Source organism: Hemiscyllium ocellatum, chromosome 19, assembly GCF_020745735.1.
Source record: "Hemiscyllium ocellatum isolate sHemOce1 chromosome 19, sHemOce1.pat.X.cur, whole genome shotgun sequence".
Classification (NCBI taxonomy): domain Eukaryota; kingdom Metazoa; phylum Chordata; class Chondrichthyes; order Orectolobiformes; family Hemiscylliidae; genus Hemiscyllium; species Hemiscyllium ocellatum.
Genome location: NC_083419.1, coordinates 11,355,057 through 11,380,030, shown reverse-complemented (window position 1 = coordinate 11,380,030; position 24,974 = coordinate 11,355,057). Strand labels below are relative to the sequence as shown.

At 38.5% G+C, this 24,974-nt stretch overlaps 1 protein-coding gene across 3 annotated transcripts in view; it reads right to left on the bottom strand.

The window, feature by feature from the left end:
• Positions 1–24,974, bottom strand: part of mon2 (MON2 homolog, regulator of endosome-to-Golgi trafficking) — a 125,058-nt gene that overhangs the window by 6,385 nt on the left and 93,699 nt on the right. For 2 of the 3 annotated variants that reach the window (XM_060839648.1, XM_060839650.1), the window contains exons 23-32: positions 23,782–23,944; positions 22,123–22,416; positions 20,551–20,749; positions 19,821–20,437; positions 15,478–15,621; positions 11,214–11,231; positions 7,582–7,710; positions 4,728–4,918; positions 3,870–3,930; positions 3,561–3,684 (exon numbers count right to left, since the gene is read on the bottom strand). In XM_060839648.1, the coding sequence (XP_060695631.1) occupies positions 3,561–3,684; positions 3,870–3,930; positions 4,728–4,918; positions 7,582–7,710; positions 11,214–11,231; positions 15,478–15,621; positions 19,821–20,437; positions 20,551–20,749; positions 22,123–22,416; positions 23,782–23,944 (1,940 nt within the window). The remainder of the gene's footprint in view (positions 1–3,560; positions 3,685–3,869; positions 3,931–4,727; positions 4,919–7,581; positions 7,711–11,213; positions 11,232–15,477; positions 15,622–19,820; positions 20,438–20,550; positions 20,750–22,122; positions 22,417–23,781; positions 23,945–24,974) is intronic. The other variant, XM_060839649.1, reaches the window with a different exon arrangement.

Below are 24,974 nucleotides of genomic sequence, written 5' to 3'. Positions count from 1 at the left end.
ATGTCTCATTTAGTAAATATGCTTCTTTACTGTTCCTACTAAAATGGATAATTTCACATTTTCCTACATGATATTCCATTCACTAGATATTTGCCTATTCACAAACTAAACCTATTGCATTGTAGCCTTCTTATATCCTCTTCATGACTAACATTAACAAATTTAGCAATTATACCTTTGGTTTCTTCACACAAATCAAAAGTAAACTGTAAATAGTGGAGTCACCAACGCTGATCCCTGTGACTCACCACTTGTTGCACCTTGCCAACCAAAATGAAAGATTCATGCCTCACCATCATACAAAATAATCAATTTTTAAATATATGATTCTATTCTTAGTAATCATTCTTAATTGTGAAGGAAGTCAAAAGCTTGTGACGTCAAGCTTCTTGGGTGTTTTTGCAGTTTCACTCATCCAGGCAAGTGGAAAGTATTCCAGCATACTCCCAATTTGTACCTGTAGGTAGTGGATAGGCTTTGGGGCATCAGGGAATGAATTACTAGTTGCAGGAGCCCTAGCCTGTGATCTGTCCTTGTGGCTACAGTAATTATATAGCTAGTGTGGTTGAGTTTTTGGTCAATGGTAACCCCTAAGATGTAGATATTGGGGAATTCAGTGATAGAAATACCACTGAGTGTCAAAGGGCAATGGTTGGATTCCCTCTTGTTTGAAATGGGAATTGCCTGGCATTTGTGTGGAATGAGTCTTAGTACAAAGAGGAGAAAGTGAGGACTGCAAAAGCTGGAGATTAGAGTTGAGAGTGGTGCTGGGAAAGCACAGCAGGTCAGGCAGCATCTGAGGAGCAGGAGAATCGATGTTCTGGGCGTAAGCCCTTCATCAGGAATTGTTATTGTCCTTAACTTGCTGCATTCGGACATCCAGGCATCTGAGACACTCACAGGGCAGAGGATAAATAAATAAATAAATAGGATAAATGTTCAGATTTATGGGGCAACAGTAGGAGATTGTCAACATGTCAAATTCTCAGATAGCCGGTTAGGCATGATGAGATAAATATTGTCCTCTATAACAATTCCTTTATTCTGTGATTTGTGTTAAATAAAAACTATATTCTGCCAAAACTAGGCAGCTCATAGCAGTTTCAATGTAAACACAAGGGACTGACTCGCAGATGCTGGTCTCCTGGAATCTGCATTAAAACATTTTGGCTGAATTTCGAATCTTTCTGAATGGATTAAGTGGAGATAAACCTATCCCTATCTTGTAAAAATAATGTCAATCTATACATAAACACACTAAATATATACAAGCACACACAGATGGGTGAATCTGGAATGTGATATATTGAATTTTAGGTCCTTCGTAAGAGGTTAGTTGGCATAGTTAAAGCATATGGGATAGCATGTAATGTATTGGCATGGATCACGAATTAATTGACTGATCGTAAACACAGACTGGGAATAAATGGGACTTCTTCGGAGTGGCAAGCAGTGACTAATGGCGTTCTACAAGGTTCACAGTTTGGGCCCCAGCTATTCACAATATATAAACAAATTACTTGGTTGAGGGGACCAAAAGCAACATTTACAAGTTTGCTGATATGCAAAAGAGCAGAATTGAGTTATGAGGATGCAAAAAGGTTTCAATTAATTTGGACAAATTGAGTGATTGGGCAACACACGTACAGTGTGGCTAAATGTGGTATTATACACTCAAGTGTGAATAACAGAAAGGAATAGTATTATTTAAATGGTGATATATTGGGAAGTGTGAATGTTCAAAGGGATGCTTGTACACCAGTCAATGAAAGACGGGCAGGTGTTGCCGGCAATGAGGAAGGCAAATGGTACATTGGCTTTCATTGAAAGAAGATTTGAGTCCAGAAATAGGAATGCCTCATTGTTTTAATACTAGGCTTTCATGAGTCCACATCTAAATATTTTCAGTGTAGTGTAGTTTCAGTCTCCCCACCTAAAAAAGGATATACTAGCCACAAAAGGAGTGCAGCAGAGGTTCGCTAGGCTGATACTAGGGATGGCACGACTGTTACACATAGAGAGTTTGCTTGAGCTGGACCTGTATTCACTAGAGTTTAGAAGGAAGACTGAGATATTAACCATGTAAAATTCTTTCAGAGCTGGTCAGACTAGATGTAGAGAGGATACTTTCCTTGGGTGGGCCGTTTAGGACCAGAGAAAACATTCTCAGGATATGGGTGGACTATTTATGAATGAGAGGAGGAAAAAATATCTTCACTTAAAAGGTAGTGAACCTGTGGACTCTCTACCACAGAAGGCTGTGGAGGCCAACTCACTGAATATGTTAAAGACAGATACAGTTATTGTTTAAGATTTTAAATGCATCAAGTAGTATTGGGAGAAAGTGAGAATATGGCATTGATATATGGTATGATCATACTGAATGGCAGAAATGCACATGTGAAAGGCAGAACATGGCATACCTGCATTTACACAGTCATACTTACAGAGATCAAACAGCCTTAAGATGCTGCACTAAGATAAAAAGGCTCATAAAGTTGAATAATGATATTAAGAGATAGTGAAAACTTAGTCAAAGAAGTGAGCTTTGAGGATCTTGAAGAGGAGGGAAAGGTTGAGAGAGATAATTCCAAAATGTCTAAGCAGAGGACATGATGCCAACAATGGGGCAAAGAAAGAGAAGAATCCATAATTTTTGGAGGGTTGCATGGCTGGAAGAAGTTACAGAGATAGGAAAGAACAGGTCACAAAGATATTTAAAAATGACAACATGTATTTTAAATGAGGGCATTGGGGAACTAGGAACAGACGTAAATTGTTCTGGACATGGGTGATGAGTGAAAGGAATTTGGTGATGGAAAGGTAGCCAGAGAGGATTGGAGGTCTAAATAGGCATGGATGAATGACAGGCTGAGGGAGCAGCTGGGCCAATTGTCAGCCTTTGTAATGGCATTTGCCCAGAGTTAATTCAGGGTCAAATTGCATCACACTTTAAGTTGAAAGCTTATAAATTTGTTTCTGTATATATTAGTGTACCTTTTTTAAAAAAAAGTTTCACCTGCACATATTCAATTATAATCTCTATCCATATACCAGCGAATACAATTTATAAGTCTTTATCTCTTCTCCACACATCCTTGAAAACATCTCCTGGTAAAATGAGCCCTTTCAATAATCACGCTATGGTTCTAAAGCTCCAATCTATTTTCATACACATCTGCTGAGAGTTTGTTGTCACCCTAATATGATGGAGCTTTTCCAGTATGCTAAAGGACAAAATGCAATTATCTTAACATAGCAGACTCAACACAAGACAGTAATGTTACACTTAGTAAAACAGCAGTATTTAAAAGGATAAGCAGTTGCCTTTAGGGTGGTTTCACTAAGACCAGCAAATGAAAATTTTCCTTTTAAACAAAGACAAGAACTAATAGTTGAATCTGAATGCTATTCTCATTTTCTTAAGACTGCAGCTTTTGGTTTAAAGTTATAACTTTTCACAGACTATTAACATTTACTGATGCAGCATGCTTGCTCAGAGGTGCTTCTCCAACTTCTAGCTGATTTCTTCCAACTCTATTCATTAAAATGTGATGTACCTGTAAATGATGTTGACTGAGAATGGATCGAACCTTTGTTTAGCATCGTCATTATCTGGCCAACAAATTCTTTTGGAATGAAGTTTGCAAATGGTAATATGTCTGTGCTAATAAGCTGCACAACCTAAAATGAATTGAAAAAATGGCAATTAAAAGAAGTGCTAAAATAATCACTTGTAAAATAGTGATTTTACATAAATATGGTGTTTAATGCATGTATGTTTCCATGCTTCTACAAAAATCATTTGTTAAACAAAATCAATGTTTACTTCACGGGTGGGACTTGAAAAAATCTGAATTTAAACTCACCTCAACATCTATGTTCTCATTTTTCTCGAACTCCTGAATGGAGAGATTATCTGGGGGGATGCTATAAAACCAAATCACAAGTGTGACAATGCAATGTTAATTAATTAGGCAGCTTGTTATTAAATGAGCTCCTCATCATTCCAAATTCAGTACTAAAACAAGGGGATGTCCTTTTGCCAAACAACTTTGAAACTTGTGTGAAAAAATAATTCAGGTATCAACTAGCTATATGTTAATTCTGCATTTATTCAGCATGACTAAATTATGGGCCCATACAGAACAAAACCTGAACTTAGATAACTCTGTATCTCAACAAATCTTATAATGAACAAATTATTTCTTGTACTATAGTTACTGTTGCTGGGCAGGCAAATGCAACAACATGTGCAGACAGCAGGGCTGCATAAAAAGCAAATGAAGGAGGGTATCAGACAATCTATTTTCATGATGCTGGTTGTTTGGTTAATTAGTTAGTTAGCAACAGTAGCAGCAGAATTTCCCCCTCTATATCTTAGCCAACAAGCAGAATGTTAGGTCAACATTGACTCCAAAATAAGCTGCTTTCAACAAAGCAATTTTCACTTGACAACTGTAGCAACACGTCAGCTTGAGTCACATGGTTACATGACCTTCTGACTTAGGCAAGTGCCTTACCAAAGAACCTGAGATGACATGGCATAATTCTGAGATACAACTGAATCACTGATAAATGGTGCTTAGATCAAGTGCTTCTCATTCTAGTTTATTCAGATGATTAATCACTGCGTAAATCTTCATGTTACATATAAAATAACTCGAATAATACTCGAACCACCAGATCGGTGAAAGACAACACAATGAGATAAGCTTTTCATGTACCTTTTTGTAAACAAAAAGTCTTCAAATGTGTTGGCTAGTTCTGGCCACATAGTATCAAATTTTTTTGAGGAAGCATGTTGCCTTGCAACAGGAAGTCCAATAGAGAGTATTTTAAGGAGAGAGGAAACAGCCATTTTCCACGTTGTTTCAGAAGGGCAGGCATACTTCAAACTGAGCGGTATCCTCAATGTCTAAAGAAAAAAACAGTGAGAGCGAATGATTCCTGTTGCCAAATATAATCCACACCAACAGATTATTGCAGGAATTTCATGCTGTAAATCCAATACGTTCTTGCCTTATTTTAAAATAAGGAGAAATTGAGGAATCCTCCACCTCGGCACGCCCTCCGGACATGGGATCAATGTGGATTTCAACAGCTTCCTCACCTCCTCTCCCAACATTATCCCAGTCCCAAGCCACCGCAATCTGGACTCCTCCATCACTGCCCCATCTGACCTATCACCTTCTCCCACCTATCGCTTTCCCAGCTACCTCCCCCCAACCGCACCCCGTCCCATTTATCTCAGCCCTGACCCACAAGCCTCATTCCTGATGAAGGGCTTGTGCCCGAAACATCGATTCGCCTGCTCCTTGGATGCTGCCTGACCTGCTGTGCTATTCCTGCACCACACTCTCAACACTTATTTTAAAATAATCCAAAAATACAACTTAAAAAAATGAGCATACCTCTGCTGGGGATTTAAATACTTTTTGACACTGACTACCATGAAACCTAATTCTGTTACGTACACTTCAGTCTTGTACAGGTCTCTATTCAGACCCAATAAAAGTGTTTTTGTCCCAAGTTCAGTACACTGATACTTGCACATGATTCTTCCCATGTCTCACACCATGTGCCAGATTCATTGATGTCTGGGATTGCTACCACAGGGGAAAGATTTCTTTGCTGCATTTTGTGAGACAAACTCAGAAAACTAATTTCTTGTAGACAGATTTATGATTTTTCTACACACAACTCACATTTGTAATCTTCTGTTCCTGGAGTTTGCAAGAAACTGTGGCCAATTTTGAACTGATGCTATTAAGAAAAATGCCATGATAATTAATTTTAAACATGTGCTTTCATGCTACAGGAATAAGGCATTAATCCCATCAGTTCTTACGAGACTCAAGGATAGGGGACCAGTTCGCTTAAATGGCTCGATAGTTGGTGTGTAATGCAGCGTAATGCTAACAGTGTGGGCTCAATTCCTATATTGCAGCAGAATTGACGTTTTGGGCACGAGCCCTTCTTCAGGAATTCATGAAGAAGGGCTCATGCCCGAAATGTTGATTCTCCTGCTCTTTGGATGCTGCCTGACCTGCTGCACTTTTCCAGCAACACATTTTCAGCTCTGATCTCCGGCATCTGCAGTCTTCACTTTCTCCTCAATTCCTATATTAGCTGGGCTTACCACAGACTGTCCTTCTCGACCTGTCAATGGTCTGGTAGGACTATAATGCCTTTTTAAAAAATAGACTCAGGTCCTGAAGAAGAAATGCCACTGTAAAAGTAGGGGGAGTGGTAGTGGCATAGTGAAAATTTAGCAGACGAGCAACCCAGAAGCCTGGGTATGTAGGTGTAGAATGCAATACAGATATGGAGTTATTGTTGGATTTTTTTGCCCGTGTATGGGATGTGTGTGTCACTAACTAGGACAAACTTTTCTGCCTATTCCGAATTGGTAGAGGGCAGTTAAGAGTCAATCGCATAGTGTGGGTCACATGGAGTCACATGTCGGCCAGACCAGGTAATGCTGGCAGATTTCCTTCTATAGAGAGCTTCAGTGAACCAGTTGGGTTTTTATGACAATTGACAGTCATCAAATGATCAATATTAGACTAGCTTTTAATTCCAGGCTTGCATTGAATTTAAATGATCACATTGGTATAGTGATTGTAATGAGGTCAGCCAGGTGAACCTCATTGAGTATGAGTTCCCTGATTGGACCACAGTAACAGCCCCAATCAGATAGCCCTTGCTGATAAATATAAACAGGAGTTATAGGCATCCTGATCACTCACAGCTGGCTCTGACAGAGCTGAATCAGTGTCAAGGACTCTCCATGTGTACATGAAGGGTGACTTAGTGACAGGATAATTACCTCTGTAGAGTTATTTCAATTGGAATTCAAATCTATGCCCACTCCCCACAGTACATTAATCTATGGCTCTGATTGCTACTCCATGATCATCACCATTATAACATTACCTCCACTTAATTATTGTTGTGAAATCTCAACTTATTCAATAAGGAAATCTACCATCTTTACCTGGTCTATGTGCACCTCCAATTCCACAATAGGGTGGGTGACCCTCATCTGTACTGTAGGCAATTAGGGATGGGCAACAAATATTGGCCTAGCTAGCACCACCCATAATCCCATGAAAAATCAACAAAAAAGTGTCGCTGAGTACCTGACACAATTTTAATAGTGAGAAAATATGTGCAACAGACAATACCTGCAAACGGATTTCACAGCTGCAAATATCGGATCACAGCATGCAGCAGTCCTACCATCCCAGTGGGGAGGGGAAGTTGTTTCAGAATTCACTTCCAGATTCAAAAATTAGCCCAGCATAACAGCAAACAATGTCAGAGTTTGAAATTACAGCAACTCAATTAGTCCACAAAATTTTAGGATCATTAATATGAATCACTGAAAATTTAAAACCTTATTAAGCTGTGCAATATTTTATCAAGTTGAAAACTATCCTGAAAGGCAACTATTTATCTACAGATTAGTTAAGGTAATCCTTAATGTGGATCAGATCTCAACTTTCATTATAGGGCACATAAAGTCAATCCTCAATATAACCATAAATCACTTCTCAGTACTGCAGCATAATTTACCTTAATAATTTTCTGAAGGACTTTTTCATTTACCACTGCTTTGTGACATGCTGTCTTCTGATACAAATCCACAACTACTTCAAGGGATTTTTCAGCAAATGGCACATAGTTCAAAGCCACCCACTCCGCCTGCAAGAAGATACAGTTTGTGGCATTTAATTGTAAAAAATTAATGAAAATACGACTAATCTTACAATTTGAAAGTTGCTTTACAGAGATGTGGATCATCGGTTTAATTTTCCTGGTTTGCATGCACAGATCACTGAAAAGAAATAAAGGCAAAAAAAATTGATACAATTGAAACAGGGAAACTTTAAGAATTTAAAGTTGCAGTATCGCTGCTTTCCACATTTTTATAACTTGCACTTAAGGAATGTAGACATTGGGGATTTAAAAGTTTAAATCAAATGATGCAAAGACACTGCACTGTCTAATATTAAATATAGTATACTATAAATGATATCTATAATACCTCATATGTATACCTTTCTATTGGTGACCCAGCTAGAAGCATGATAGTTCATGCAGCTTCATCATCAAGTGAAATAAAAAGACTCAAGTGATTACTGTCAAAAGTTGTCTGAAATTAAGGGTTTTTGATAATCGTAAAAGGTCTGCCCCATGACCAGTGGTTTGGTGAATGACAGATAAAGTGTATTAACTACACATTTGTTTCAGCCATAGAGATCAGTGACTTTGTTACTAGCCAATTCCAATCTCAATTCCACTCAATCCTAATATCAAAGGGCACAAATTCAGCATCAGTATAAAGCTACTTCAGTATCACAAAGTTATAGACTGGAAGGAAAGTCTTGAAGATTTTCACCTAGACACACACACACCACCTTGATGTTATGTCAGGAAACATCAAGGGATTATTACTATATTGGCACAGTTGGTGCAAAGCGTCACATTGACCTACCAGTTGCAATGTTAACAGAGTGAATCACATATATTAAACAATGAGATTTGTATTACAACCAAAATAGTCTAAAGAAGATTTGACAGTGCTTAAGCTAAGACTTTCTACAGTAACCCGCCCTTTGTAAGTTTTAGCTGACAATAGGCATTTGCAGAAACATGCATTTAGTGATGGATAACCTGTCTTGCTTTACATCATTGAAGTCTATAGCACAGAAAAAGGCTTGTAAACAAGCAAACTATTCAAATCCCATTTTCCAGAACTTGGCCGACAGCCTTGTGTACCCTGACATCACAAGAGCACATCTAAATACTTCTGAAATGTTTGTGCTTCCATACCATAACAAACAATGAGCTCCAGAACCCTGCCACCCTCCAAGTGAAAAGATTTTGCCTCACAATCCCTCTAAACCTCCTGCCGGTCTTATCTCGTTTACCACTTCCCAAAGTTGCTTGTGCTCCCAACAAACAAGTTTTGTTCAAGATTTAATTTTACAGCTGTTCTGCCATCTAATCATAAACAAAATTGACCTCTATTGTTGTCTATTTGTGTCAGAACCCTGTAATAAGCTCTCTCAAGAATGGGTAGTTGAACTCTTCGTTCATCAATGGTTTGTTTTATTAAATTTCAAGATCTAATGTTCTTGAAAATAGTACATTACAAATGGATCAATAACTGGTGAAGTCTTGGCTCAATCTTTTCTTTGCCACATTATAATTTCCTAGAACCTAAATTTTCTTTTGCCCATTGCTTACACATCAGCCTCAACAACGAAATGGGCCCCAGTCTTATTTTGGAATAGGTGAAAGTCACAGACTCAGAGCAGTGGACTGGTTTCTGAACTGGAAAACTTAAAGGCCATTTTTGAGGGGGGTCATAATATTCAGTTATTAAACTCCCACATGAATTTAAGCTGAAATTTCATTCAAGTCGCTTAATAAAAGGAAGGAATGTGTGAAGATGGAGCCACAACTGAACAGAGTCCAAAAAGCAGGATTCTTTATTTGTGAGGCCAAGGGCAATCAACAAAGGGTTTCTTCATTATTTCAATCAGGCCACAGCCACGTGTGCAGAAGGAAAAAAAAGGAAAAACTGCAAATGCTGACGTTCAAATGAATATTAAAATCAGTAAGCATAATGAAATAGCAAAAATAATAAAAAAGAACTTTAACTTCGTGTCCTTCATTGGATAAGCAGCTACTTTTAGTAACTTGAAAATAAGTAAATGGATGGATAGATGGGGCAAGACTGAGCAGATTTATATTCACTGGTGATCAGTTCTGTAACCTACAAATTGCTTACTAGAAAACTGTCAGATGATATAAATGGTCTTTTGTTGGATAATGGAAAAATTGAAATAATATGCAAATACCAAGGAGGATCACACACAACAAAATTTGAAGAAAGAAAACTCTGACAAACACACCAGTCTGAAATATAAAACAGAACCCTAGCACAACAAATTTTGTGCTGTTTTGAAAACAAAATCCAACACCACATGCATAAATCCACAAATAACTGGCATGCCCACTATCCTAACAAAAACTTTATATTCCTCATGGTCAACTGACCTTCCTTTTCCCAGATCTATCATATTTTACCAGTAGCTCCTGCACAGAAGATAAAAATAAAGCTCTCATGCTCTGGAGTCATTGTTCAAACCATAAGCTGTAGAATGACCGACAGAAAGTTGAGGTGCTGACAGTGGCAATTTTTAAGTTTACCACCTGGGCAGTAATCTGTTGTCCTTTTAAAAAATAAGATGGGTTCTACAATGGTGGATAATCTGTACTGCCCAGCTGACCAATGGGAAATTAGAAATTTACCTCCCCTATTTCCGAACCTCGCCTTGAGCTCGGTTGGAATAGCGCAGCAGGTCAGAGATGGAGAGATCAGAGCGGGAATGGGAAGCAGGCATTTAAATTCACAGAGTGGGCTTTTGAGGTAAAATAGACAGGTGGTGCAAAGTGGTCTCATAAACTGCATTTGACATTCTCAGTGTGACAGAGACCACACAGCAAATGCAGTCATTCTACATTTCACAGCCAGGTTTCAACCCTGTTCATGTTAGGAAATAGAAGCTGGCCTGCGATCTCTCAAACCTATGAAGGTTGCAAAAAAAACTTCTCACAGGACAACACTAAAACCATAACACTGTATGGTGGCTATGTATGAGAGAATCGCGGTGCAGATGCAACAGATGAAAAACTGTAAGCAAAATTAGAATCAGACTTTCATACATCCATACTTCAAGACAGGTGCTGCAATGATCCTCAGTGTGAAGCCGAGTCACTATGGACTGAAGTCCAACTGTCACCCCTGCCTTTAAAGAATCCATCACCTCCACCCTTTTGCCTCAGTGATAAGCTGACTGCAGCTACCTGATAATCTTTCTCCGGAAAATATGTAACTTTAACATATATATTTCTACTTAGATGTATAACCTTTTTACTTTTTAAAGTTCATTACTCCTGTATTTAAACTTTGAATTGAAATCATTGAAAAATCAATTATTGGTAAGTGAATAAATTATTTGATTTCAAATTTGTGAAATCAAATCAAAGTGGATTATCAGAAAAATGACACTGCAGCTTTAAAAGTTAGGAAGCAAATAATTTGGGTTAATGGTATACCAAAGTGTACTTTGCCATGCGATTTAGGGCAATCTAATGCAAGTCTCAAAATGACCTACTGAAGGTTTAAAACTTACCGGAGCAAAAAGTTGAATCTATTATATATCCATCACGTACAGAAGCGGCATAAACAGAACAAAAGAAGATATAATCATTATCAAACTATTTGGAAATTTAAACAAGATGCCATTTTGTTCTATAATTGTTGAAAACTTTAGGTAATGCAATTGTATTTTGATAAAGATTTTGGTAGTTTAATTCAAATGAAGTGGAGGGATTTAAATTTTCTTTAAAACATTTCCCACAATTTAAGTTGCTGAGCTTTATAACATTCATGGCCCATTCAACTTTCAAGCTATCACCTTTGAGAAAAAGTACTTAAATAAGTGTTCGTGACTTGGAATAAAAGTGAGAGAAAGACCAAGCAATTTTTCCTGAAATGACAGAACTTACATGTTCTCCAATGTGTTGCCATATGATGTTGCTTATTTTGATATAATTATGGGCGGCACGGTGGCTCAGTGTCTAGCACTGCTGCCTCACAGCACCAGGGTCCCAGGTTTGATTCCAGCCTCGGGCACATTCTCCCTGTGTTTGCGTGGGTTTCCTCCCACAATCCAAAGAGGTCAGGTGAATAGGCCATGCTAAATCGTCCATAGTGCTAGGTGCATTAGTCAGAGGGGGGTGGACTCCTCTTCAGAGGGTCAGTGTGGATTTGTTGGGCTGAAAGACCTGTTTCCACACTATAGGGATTCTAATCATGTCGGGAATCTAATCATGTCGGGAATCTAATCTATTAAGTTCCCCTTTAAGGATTTTATTGCTAGGAGGGAAACTTGATAGTTTGTCAATTGGAGAAAAGAGGAATTTGTTTAATTAAACATCTTTTAATGATGTATTAAGTATAACTCCAACAAAAATATTATCAAAGTTATTAATTTATCCTTTGCTCAAATATATAGACTTCATTCTTTAGAAGGGCACAGGCAATGACAAGAATCTTAAATACGATGCTTTTCTCGGTTAAGTAATGGTTAGGCCATATGCTGCAACCAATAAGAATGGCACCATGATAAAAATGATGAGTAATGAAATTAGTTTGTTTTAAATGGAATTAGTTCAGAGAACCTAAAGACACCTGAATGGAAATGACATATGGTCCTATAGCATTAGCTTTGGGGAGAATTCAAATAAGAGTTTGCACAGCATAACAATTAACTCAGAGGCAGACAGAAACAGATTGACGAGCCCAAAAAAGATGAATAAAAGGAGAATCATACAGTAGTATCTACAAAAAAAATGCTCAAACGCTACACTGTTCGAGTTCTACTACATTTTAGATTAGATTAGATTACTTACAGTGTGGAAACAGGCCCTTCGGCCCAACAAGTCCACACCGACCCGCCGAAGCGACAACCCACCCATACCCCTACATATACCCCTTACCTAACACTACGGGCAATTTAGCATGGCCAATTCACCTGACCCGCACATCTTTGGACTGTGGGAGGAAACCGGAGCACCCGGAGGAAACCCACGCAGACACGGGGAGAACGTGCAAACTCCACACAGTCAGTCGCCTGAGGCGGGAATCGAACCCAGGTCCCTGGTGCTGTGAGGCAGCAGTGCTAACCACTGTGCCACCGTGCCGCCCAGGTAAAGATTTTAGGATGAAAGATTTCTGAAGGTTCCAGGTACATTTATTGTGTCATCTATGACTCGGTTGGTAGAACTCTCACCTTTGTACCAGAAGGTTGTTGATGTAAGTCCCACTCTAGGCACAAAGCTCTGGACTGATATTCCAGTGCAATACTGAGGGAGTTCTACACCATATGAGGTGCCATCCTTCAGTTCGGACATTAAACTGAGGTGCAAGTTATCCCTGCAAATTGATGTAAAAGCATTGCACGCACTGTTGTGATAAAGACCAGGGTGATAGCCTCCAGTGTCCTAGCCAAGATTTATCCCTCAATCAACATCAAAAGAAAATCTGATTATCATACTGCTGTTTGGAGAAGCATGCTGTGCATAAATCGGCTGCTGCATTTTGTATATCACAAGAGTCACTACATTTATATTATGAAGGGCAATATATAAATGGAAGTCCTTTTTTCTTTTAGCTTTACTATTTAAGTCATGTGGTCCAGAAAGCATAAAGACAATACTAGCATCAACCTGGCATCATTAATTTTAGTTGTTGTGTTTTGGAAATCCTATTCACCACCACTCTTGTGTTAACAGCGATGTATATTTAACAATTTATTGAAGTAGTGACCTTCAGAGTCTATACATTTGGGAAACTTTTCCTCAAGTCAAATATTTAAGACAAATTATAGAATCAAAGGTGTCAGAAAATGAACAACAGGAGAAGAAAGCTGCAAGGGAAAGAGGCAAAATATGACTGTAGTCGAGAGATGGGACACAGGTTTAATTATAAACGTGAACTCTGCATGCCTGGTTGCACTGGCATTGGGACACACAACAGTCTGTATGGCACTGTGCAAGACTTGTTCTGTAATAAATGTCTGTGCACATTCACACAATTTCTAGACAGATAGATATCAATAGATACACAAACTAAATTTTAAAGGAAACATTGCTGTTGATGAAAAAGGCTCAATACACCAGTGAGCATAGGTTTTCTAATGTGGGTTTGATGCTTTTGTTTTGATTACCAAGAAGTATTCAAAAAACTTAAAAAAATCTCCCTGTTGGATAACAGTGATTATTTCTCTCAGCACAACAAATTGTATCTAATTGCTGCCCCAGAGTTCGACTTGAAAATGTTAACAATTTCTGTAAAAACATAATTGTTCTCCCTTACATGACAACAGGTTGCTAATTCAATTTATAGTTAACACAAGAACAAAACAAAACAACGCCTTAAGCTTTCTAGCTGTATGTGTTCACAAGTCTAATACTGCGACACGTTATTCACTGATATAGTATTGATAATTTGGCACAATCTTCAGTTTACATTTTAAGGAAAGAACTGGCAGCAGTTACATTTCATAATGTCACATTTTGCACTTCAAATGCCCATCAGAGTTTGATATTAATTTTTGGCAACTGGCATAGATTTAGCTATTCAATTTAGCTAAAGTAAAAGCACTATCAGCTGAGGTGGTCAATATTGGTTCATGTCCAATTACTTAGCACTGTATAAAATCTCACTAGCCTGCAAAGGAGTACATGGGCTTTTCATCCAAACATGAGACCTACCTCATACATCACTCATTTCCTCCTCCAACCAGTTTAAACACTTTTACAACTCTCTTAGATACTGCACAGTAAATTCTGAAAATTCATGTATGTTTCAGCATACTGGCCACATCTCTGCAATCATATTGGTTCACTGTTGATTTTCTCTTCATGTAATATTTTGTGCTATAGCTATTTCACAGGTGTCGGTAGCCCATCCTGATGAAGGGCTTATGCTCGAAACGTCGAATTCTCTATTCCTGAGATGCTGCCTGGCCTGCTGTGCTTTGACCAGCAACACATTTGCAGCCTCTCAAATAACACAGCCAGATGGACGTGTTGTAGTCTACTGTGCCAAAGGCATGACAGGCACTTCAAATGGCATCTAATGCCCACATATTTGAACATCCCAATTAAGGTGGGAAAAGGGCTCACCTGACAGTGCTCCCAAATGTAATAATTGGCCAATTTTCACTTGCCTACTCCAAACTAATTCTGCTCTTCAATCAACTCAGTTGAGGCTAACCATCTCAGCGAACGCTGGTGATGTCTGAGTATACTGGGTATGTAAAAAATGAGGTCTGCAGATGCTGGAGATCACAGTTGAAAATGTGTTGCTGGTTAAAGCACAGCAGGTCAGGCAGCATCCAAGGAATAGGAAATTCGACGTTTCGGGAAGGGCTTATGCCCGAAACGTCGAATTTCCTATTCCTTGGATGCTGCCTGACCTGCTGTGCTTTAACCAGCAACACATTTTCAACTATACTGGGTATGTGCTTACAAAAGACTGGTGATCACAATTGCAAGTCTTGGCCTGCAATGTTTTTTGGACTGCATGCTACATGCACCTACTCACTCAATGCAAGCTTTAAAAAAAAACCTTGTTATCAGGTATCATTCTCTTTTCACTTTGTTTGCCCTGAATAAATAACAGAGGCAGAAAGAATGCCATTATCGGGTTCAAGTTTGTCAGATTCAAAACGAAACAGACAAAGCAAATGTGGTTGAGACTAAGTTTTTTCTATGAAACAGTAAAACTAAACAGCAGAGGACTTTATTGTAATGCGTTCATTGTGATTGTACATTCTGAGTGACCACAATTACAAAAGATAAGTGTATTTTTTGAAGACAAGTATTTACCTGATTAAACTTTGCATTTGCTATATTTTTTGTTTCTAGTTTTCCATATGTTGGCGCCTTGCAGGAAAACTCGACAAATGAGAGCAACTGGTCAAAGATTGCTGGGTACATGATCTGCATGTCTTCCGGCCCTACGCAAAGTGCCTAAATCAGGAGAGAAACAAGTTAGGAGGATGTCAACGGAAAATCAAATACATCATTTTTCGTATGTTGTTTACTCTATTTCATTTGTGGACGCAGACATCACTGGCAAAGAGACTGGCAACTAATGTCCATCCTAACTGCCATGAAGTAGGTTGTGGGTTCCTTTCTTGATCAGAAACATTTTGTGGGGTCTGCTTTTTAGGGTATGACAGAATGGAATGGCTTGCTAGGCAATTTCAAAATGCTATGAGAACTATACTGGTGTGAGTCACAAATTAGCTCATTAACAAAAGCTTTACTTCAATCAAGGACATAAGCAAACTAGGTGGCTGTTTATAATGACTTTATAATGGCTTCACGTTCACTTTTACCAACAGCAGATTGTCATGTTTCTAGCTTTTAAAAAAACTTCAAATTTTCAAACTGCCATGAGGAGATCTGGTTCATGGCTATTAAATATTAGCTCAACCCTCCGGAATATAATTCAAATTAACAGTAGTTAAGTGTCAAACAGAATTAACAGAGACAATATTTAACAAAGAGGTTGCAACCAGGAAGAAAATAAATTATACTTTCCATATAAGTCTCTGTTTGTACAGTGACAACTGAACTTTATGAACCCATTACTAAATTAGAATGGCTCTGGATCTTTTGTTTGCCCTCATGGGCAGTAATATGTACTTCATGAATTCTCTTGGCACAAATTCAGTATTTTTCCTTCTTTATCCATCCCCAATGAGTTAATCACAGAGTCATTGAGATGTACAGCGCGGAAACAGACCATTTGGTTGAACTTGCCCATGCCGACCAGATATCTTAACCTAATCTAGTTCCATTTGCCAGCACTTGGCCCATATCCCTCTAAATACTTCCTATTCATAAACCAATCCAGATACTTTTTAAATACTGTAATTGTACCAGCCTCCATCACTTCCTCTGGAAGCTCATTCCATACATGCACCACATTCTGTGTGAAAAAGCTGCCCCTTCGGTTTCTTTTATTTCTTTCCCCTTTCACGCTAAACCTATGCTCTCTAGTTCTGTACTCCCCCACTCCAGGGAAAAGACATTGTCCATTTATCTTATCCATGATTTCATAAACCTCTATAAGGTCAGCCCTCAGCCTTCGATGCTCCAGGGAAAACAGCCCCAACTTATTCAGCCTCTCCCTATAGCTCAAATCTTCCAACCCTGGCAACATCCTTGTAGATCTTTTCTGAACCCTTTCAAGTTTCAAAACATCCTTTTGAGAGGAAGGAGACCAAAATTGCACAAGTGGCCTAACCAACATCCTGTGCAGCCATAGCATGACCACCCAACTCCTATACTCAATGCTCTGACCGATTAAGGAAAGCATACCAAATGCCTTCTTCATTATCCTATCTACCTGCAACTCCACTTTTAAGGAACTATGAATGTACATTCCAAGGTCTCTTTGTTGAACAACACTGCCCAGGACTGTACCATTAGGTATATAAGGCTTGCTCTGATTTGCTTTTCCAAAATGCAGCACCTCGCATTTACCTAAATTAAACTCCATCTGCCACTCCTCAGCCCATTGGCCCAACTGGTCAAGACCTTGTTGTACTCCGAGGTAACCTTCTTCACTGTCCACTACATCTCCAATTTTGGTGTCATGTGCAAACTTACTAACGAAACCTCCTATGTTCACATCCAAATCATTTATATAAATGATGAAAAGGAGTGGACCCAGCACCGATCCTTGTGGCACTCTACTGGTCACAGAGCTCCAGTCTGAAAAGCAACCCTCCACCATCACTCCGTTTCCTACCTTCGAGCTAGTTCTGTATCCAAATGGCTAGCTCTCCCTGTAACCTTGCTAACCAGTTTCCAATGGGGAATCTTAGCAAACGCCTTACTAAAGTCCATATAGATCATGTCTACCACTCTGCCCTCATCAATCCTCTTTGTTACTTCTTCAAAAAACTCAATGAAGTTTGTGAGACATGACTTTTCATGCACAAAGTCATGCTGACTATCCTTAATCAGTCCTTGCCTTACCAAATAAACACAAATCCTGTCCTTCAAGATTCCTTCCAACAGCTTGCCCATCACCGATGTCAGGCTCCCCGGTCTATAGCTCCCTGGCCTTTCCTTACCACCTTGTTTGTTCTGTTTTAAAAGGGTTCGCTGCAGTACATTCTAACAGAAGACTTTAGAACTTTGTCTTTATCCAAAAGCATTTGAGCCCATCACAGCAACAAAGGTGATCATGCCTGCCACAGGATAAATCTTATTTACACAGGTGAGAAAACTTGGTTAAAAACCCGTATTATTAACTGGTACATGTAAACTTGATCACTAAAACCAATATTTTTTTGAAGTTCAAATGATATATAGCACTTACAGGGTCAACATACAAGATAACTCCTTCTGCATTCTCCACTTTGATAATAAATATTTGTGTTTTGAATGTCTGATGTCCACCATTTCAAATCTCCACCCACATTTCCACAGGAAATAATGATAAATTTACAATAGAAACACTCCACTTACGCCAACTTATCTTCTCTTAGCACATGGAGAATACAAAAATGTCATTCCACAGACTGCACCAGCCCCGGGTTCCGCATCCAAAATGGCTGTGATTCACTTGTGACAATAAATGCTGGGTGGCATTTCTAAAGGCCAGATGATTCGTTCACTGATTTCAGCTAACTCATTCTACATCTAGGGGTTGAATCTGGAACCTTACTAATTTCCACCTTCAGTTACTCATTGGTTAAACTTGTTTAGCTGTTGAGGACACTATGTGGCAGTAACAAGCATGTTATTAATGACCTTCAAACACAATATTGCCTTCTCTAGTCCTTTTGTGAACAGTCAAACTTTAGATTATTGCTTCGAAAATGTACTTGGGCAAGGAACAGTCAGCAGGCTTTTATGTGAAAGTGAAATTACACCATAAGAGAATAGAGGTGCTGTTTATTCTGTGAAGATCAGTCCCCATGAGGTCAATTTTGAACTTCATTTTCAATCCATGGATATGCAAACGAAATACAATTAAACACAGACATTTCCAAAAGTAAATGCACACATTTTACTTAAGTTATACCAGTATTTCAACACTCATGAATTCAAGGCAAACAACTGTTTTCTTTACTTTCTCAAAACAGTGAGGACAAACAGGTCTTCATCCTCTTCCCTTTTTTTTAAAAAATCAATTCTACTATTCCCAAGCATGTCCACAAATAGATTTTGAGCAGAGATCACTGGAAAGCAGTTAGGAAAGGGATCCTTGCTTGCCTCTGAACCGGAGGGGAGATAAACCATGAAGCCGATTCTTATTATTGCCCAGACAGATGAGACAACTTCATTTTCTGAACAAACTGCAACTTCCACTCTCTAATAATTCACCAAGTCTGTCCACTGAGCCAGGAGGTCAGTGAAGATTTAGACACTTTACTGCGAGCTACAGCTTGTCAAGTGGAAAAACTGGTCAGCTTTCCCTCTCTCAATCACTATAATCTCATATAACAGAGAGACGGATGGAGTTATTTGAAGAGTGCAGTTCAAAAGTCTGAGGTTCATTTATTAAAGATGCACTAGAATACCATAAATAATTTCAACTGGTAACCTGAGCACTGCAGACTAACATGCCAAACATATGGCCCCTTAAGATACTTAACACAGGAATCTTTGTAGGTCACAACATTACAACAATATACAAAATCTATGTAAATAATTCTGCCATTTATTACCAATTTATAAAATATTAAAGTTGCACTTATCGCAAATGTCTTGAATACTTGGTCAGTGACTGATTAAAATTTCCATAATCCTACAGTACCTGATAGTGGTTTAATTGAGGGTCACCACACTTCAGGCAAGGGGAAAGGTTGGGAAGGACAGACCTTCATGGTAACCTCAGCTGATGCAGGAACTAACCCAAACACTGTTACAACTACACCTTTATGCTAAGTATTTCTAACTGTTAAACCATTTAATGGATCAACTACAATCCCAGTCAAAACTGTTCTTACAACCTGTTTGTTTCACTTATTGGTGTACCAAAAACAAACTTTGCCTCGGTATAACCTCTCTCATTAAGTGACATACCAGACTGATACTTGTACGTTCATGGAATGTATTTACATATCAGGTTTACAATGGGTGTTTTTGTTACGGACTCCATTAGCATTTCTACACCTTTATACAGTGTATTAAATTGTTAATACCTTCTGTAGGACATCTAGACTTATCAACACTGCTTCCTGTAGACTAGTCAGCACTGCTTCAGTGTAGGATGGTAGAATGAATGGAGAGGCATCCGAGCTGATTGGAACTGACACAGAACCATGGAGTATCACACCCAATTTCTTCAGGTCCTCCATGCTGAAGCCAGACTTGATGTGCTGGTACAGAGCCGGGAAGATCTGCACAAGTGCTGTGAGGAATGGCTGACTTGGTATAAAGAACACCTTATCACAGGTAGTTGGTGGTTTTGTGCTTTCCAAACCTATCTTGTACCAGGTATTCCATGCAGCCCACCATAGGGCAGAATCCTCAATCTCATCTACTGCTGCATTCAGTTCAGCTCCATTATATCTTCCCAGTTTTTCTCCCAGTGAATCTGTCCTGGATAAGGTTCTAGGTGGGGGGATCAGTGGTCCTACAAAAACTGGCATATTAACACCAGACAGACCTTCTGACTTGTCAGAATCTTTTACAGGGGTCACGATTTGTAAAATTTCCTGACAGCTCTTCAGAGCTGCTAGTGAAACTTCGTTGTTCTTGCTCAGTGCAGCTGACTGGATGTGATCCAACAAAACATCCCAGGCTTTTGAAAAGTCCCCTGCAAAAAAAAAATCAAAAGGGACATTATTAATAGGTTCCAAGGTTTCCAGCTACACAACACTAAAAACAATTTAGACACACACTTTGAGAGATCTCGGTACATAACAATACCTAAAGACTGCAGTAAGTTTCTCCTGGTGTTAAAAATTCTAGCCACCCCAGCCAATGTTAAAACCCATGTCTCTGCCCATTGTTTCTCAGCAGTGTCTCTTGAATGATGAATAAGAATATTTCCACCACCAGACTCTATCTTCTCTTTGTCAGCCGTTGTGGACGATTCTCTAACCCGATCCAAAAGGGGAAATAAAACCTAATACAGACAGAGAACAAACATGATTCAGTACAGATATCAATCAGAATGAAATCCAGCTCAGAAAATCTAAAGCAAACTATACCTATATACAAGCAACGACACAAATTGAAATTGCTGGAAAAGCTCATCAGGATGGGCAGCATTGTGGGCAGAAATCAGAGTTAATGCTTTGGATCCAGTGACCCTCCCTAAGCATATTGGAAAACTTCATTACTCACCTTGGAAGCTCATACTTTCTGTTGAATCTGGCAACTTATTTTAAATGCACTCAATTTTTCTGGAAAGTAAGGCAGATTTTCGAAAGGAAATTCTAATGTCATAACAGTTTCTTTAGAGATTCTCTTATTGGATAGTTTCAGGGTGAAACATACATTTCCACAGCTTGCAAAAAAAACACTTTTCTCATGAACACAGCAAGAAACTGCGGAAGCTGAAGATCTCAAATAAAAATAGAAAGAAATGTTGACTAGAAACATTAACTCTCTTTCTCTCTACGGCTGCCAGGCCTACTTAGTTTCTCCAGCACTTTCTAGTTTAATTACTAAACATTCTAGTCTTAAGTTGCTATTGTACACTAAACTTTGCAACACTACTTGATTAATAGAGCTGCCTAAATACACTTGGATATCAAGGTGTTCAGGAAAGAAAGGAGATATATGTATTAAGGAGAACACTATACCAGACAGAAAGAATGTCAAGGGCCAAGGAATGAATCATTGGAGGTATCACTACATTTCTGGCTATATTCTATCCCCACACAAAGATTCAGAAGTTCGTTCATTGCCTTTTGAATTTTGTATTTCCAGAATGAAATATTATAGAGTTTAAAAAAATGAAAAGCTTTAGACTCAGCTTAGAACATTCAGTTGGTATTTTTTTTTAAGCGAAAGTTTGTGAGATAATTCAGGCTGCATGCCATTTACAATTTAATAAGGTCTGATTTAATCTCAATGGAGTTGGGAGTTTTACTAGTCTGAAATTTGGAAACGGTAGGGATATTGAACAAGGAGACAGAGGACCAGAATGAAAGGCAGGGGGCACCACTGCGACTCAGTGTGGATCTGAGCTGAGGAGCAGCGATGTCTGAGAAGGAGGTTTCAAGTCCAAGAAGCTGCTCCAAGTCAAAAGTATCAGTGATGAGAGCACAAGTCAAGACAAAGGCAGGAATAGAAACAGAGGGACACAGCATGGCAAGAGGAACAAAAAAAAACCAGGGAGGGAACAATTTGTGAAAGTGAATAAAGGAAAAATGTGAAGCTGAGATGTGAAACTGTTATTCAGCTAGAATCTGTGAGATGAAGGTGCCATGTGGCCCACCAAACCTGGAACATAAACCAGTAAAAATAATTATTTTCTGGCCTGTTCAGTACCTTCCACAACACCGTATGCCAGGTGGCATGCTGTAATAAAGTACCATGTGCACCAACTGTGGAGAACAAGGTCTGTCCTCCACTCTTCCGGACAGCTGGCCTTGGATCCACACACAGTTCTCCCAGCTTTGAGTAAAGGCACAACCAGAGACAGTCAAATGGTGGAGCAGGATGGAATGGTCGGTTTAAAGGTACTCCCTTCTCCTCTGCCTGTTTCTGCAGCAGAGCTTCTTCCTTGTCCAGTTCCTTCTCGATGGTTTCTCCTCGTTGGAAAAAATAGTCTGAGATGTTCCACTGAGGAAAAACACACAAAGGATGTTCAAAAGACTAAAAAATGTTGTAAAAATAACTGATTATCCTGCAAACCAGAGACTTACAGAATTCTAAAATTCCAATGAATACATTATTGGTTTGCATGCCAGGCTGGTGTGTTGTCATGTATGAGCGAGCAAACAACAACCACTTCCACAACTCGAGCTACAAATCTTTGCAAAACCTCAAAATATTCTGATAGAATCTCAAACTGTGGTGAAAATCAAAATTTGTTATAACACTGATTTTTGTTTAACAAAGTGCCTTTCTGGTGAGATACAATATAAATAATTTTAAATGCATAATTCTAACATGGAAACAATTATTGCAGTTCAGTGTCAAATAATCTAGTTCATTTACAGTTGATTTTGTAATAGAATAAAGTTCAAAGTTGTTAACAAACTGTAAGCATTAAATAAGTAACAATCTTTAATATGAAAAAAGCCAAAATTAAATCTTTATAATCAATTGAATTTTGAGACAGAATCGTGTGGTCAGGATATGAAGGCGGACCCAATATGATAGTGAGTGGAGAGTATTCTCAGCTGTACCTGATCAAATATGAAACTTGACAAGATTAACAGCTCCTAGTACAGAAAGCAACAGGAACTTAACTGGCAGTTACTGATTAAATGATAAACTGCAAACATTAAACCAGATATTTACTAGGTTGCAATGTTTGGAAGAAAAGGCGATCACCACTGCTTAAAAGTAATGGCTTAGTATCATTAAATAATCATTTAATTATGGCTTTAAAAATGAATAGTTTTAGTAATTTGTGATGTGATAAATTGCAACACAGTACCTTAGAAAGCTATTTTTAAAAAAATCTTACTCAACCAACACAAGTTCATCCTAACTGATTTTAAAATATACTGTGAAGCACAGTGGACAACCTCAAGCTAGCATTCTCTCATTCTGTCAGCCTTTATATAGAGTGAATGAATTGTCAATTAGAGACAATCATTTGCTGTGAACTGCATCAAACCACAATCATTTCATTGAAGAGGTGGCATTGACTTTGACTGTTTTAGCTACACTGAAATGGAGGCTACAAAGTTTGGTGTGCTGCGTGGGAAAAAGCATTCACAGCACAGAAACAGATCATTTTGGTGTGATGTTTATACTCCATACAAGCTTCAATCAGCTCACCGCCATGGGCCCCGTCAACAGATACTTCTGTCAGCCCACGACCATGATCCCCATCAATAGATACTTCTGTCAGCCCACTACCATGATCCCCATCGACAGATCCTTCTAACTCTTCACTTTTACATCAAGTGTTCTATGCTGTGCAATTTTGAGTCACGTTGAGGGACGAAATTCTTACATGTGATATCAACTTACCAAAAGACCTATTGATGTCAAACTAATGTTCAGCTCTTGATTCTGAAGCCCAAAGCTGCCAGCTACATCCACAACAATCTGAAGGCAGGTGCTAGGCATGGTGGGTAGAAAATCAGTCACCACTAATTGCAAGCATTGGAATGCTGTACGGATTAGAGATTCACTGCAAAAAGGAGGAATAATATCTGTTAATCCAATGAAACCATTCTAGCAGTGGAGGGAGAACACTTCCGAAAATATTTAATCACAATAAAAACTGTGGCTGAAAAGCCTGCCTAATTAAATTTATACATTAATTACATCTGCACCCTCTAGAAGTATTCTTATGGATTAAAACGTATTAAATCAGTCTCATGCTTCATTAAGTCAAGTTCAGAAATAAAATAGGTGCATTTTTCAATTTCTGAAGCCTTTTCAACAGCAAATAGCACCTTGAAAGTTCCTTTTAATATACTAAATATCCAAGGTGCTTTGCAGGAATGGAACCAAATTTCAGGACTAAATTGCTGATTTGGCTCTTTTCAATAAAATGCACCAGAATATATTGGAACTGCATATAGCAGACAATGTTTTCAACATTAAGAATGCAAGCAAAATTAACATTAGATACTTTTTTCTTAACAGTAGTCACTTTCTCTAGACCAGTTTCAGATTTCTGCAGTTTCATAAATCTTACACTGTCTGTTTTCAGATGTATTTCACTTGGATAACTTGATTTTTTTAAAAAATCACAAAAAAATGCATTCTAACAGCTACTGCAAAGGAACCAAGGATAGAAACTGATTTGAAAGTTCATACTTGTAACCAAACAATGAAAGCTGACATGTTTCTGAGCAAAGTATACACTTAGAGAGTTATTTACAGCAGGAGGCCAATCAAGACTAGACCAACCCCTGCAGAGAAATCCAGTCAGTACCACAACTCTGCTTGATCTTGAAGTACTGCAGTTTATTTTCTCAAGTGCTCATCAATTTATTTCTGAGATCGTTGATTGTTTCCACACGCACCATCTCTAAGCAATTACCAGGTAATTCACATGGACTACATAAAACAAGTTCCTCCTCACTTTACTTCCTGCATCTCTTGCCAAAGTCTTAAATCTGTTTCTCTTGCAGCTTGTATGATCAGCTCAGAGGAACAATTTTTTCTTATATTTCTCATAAAATCTCAATCTTGTATATTTTGAACAAAAC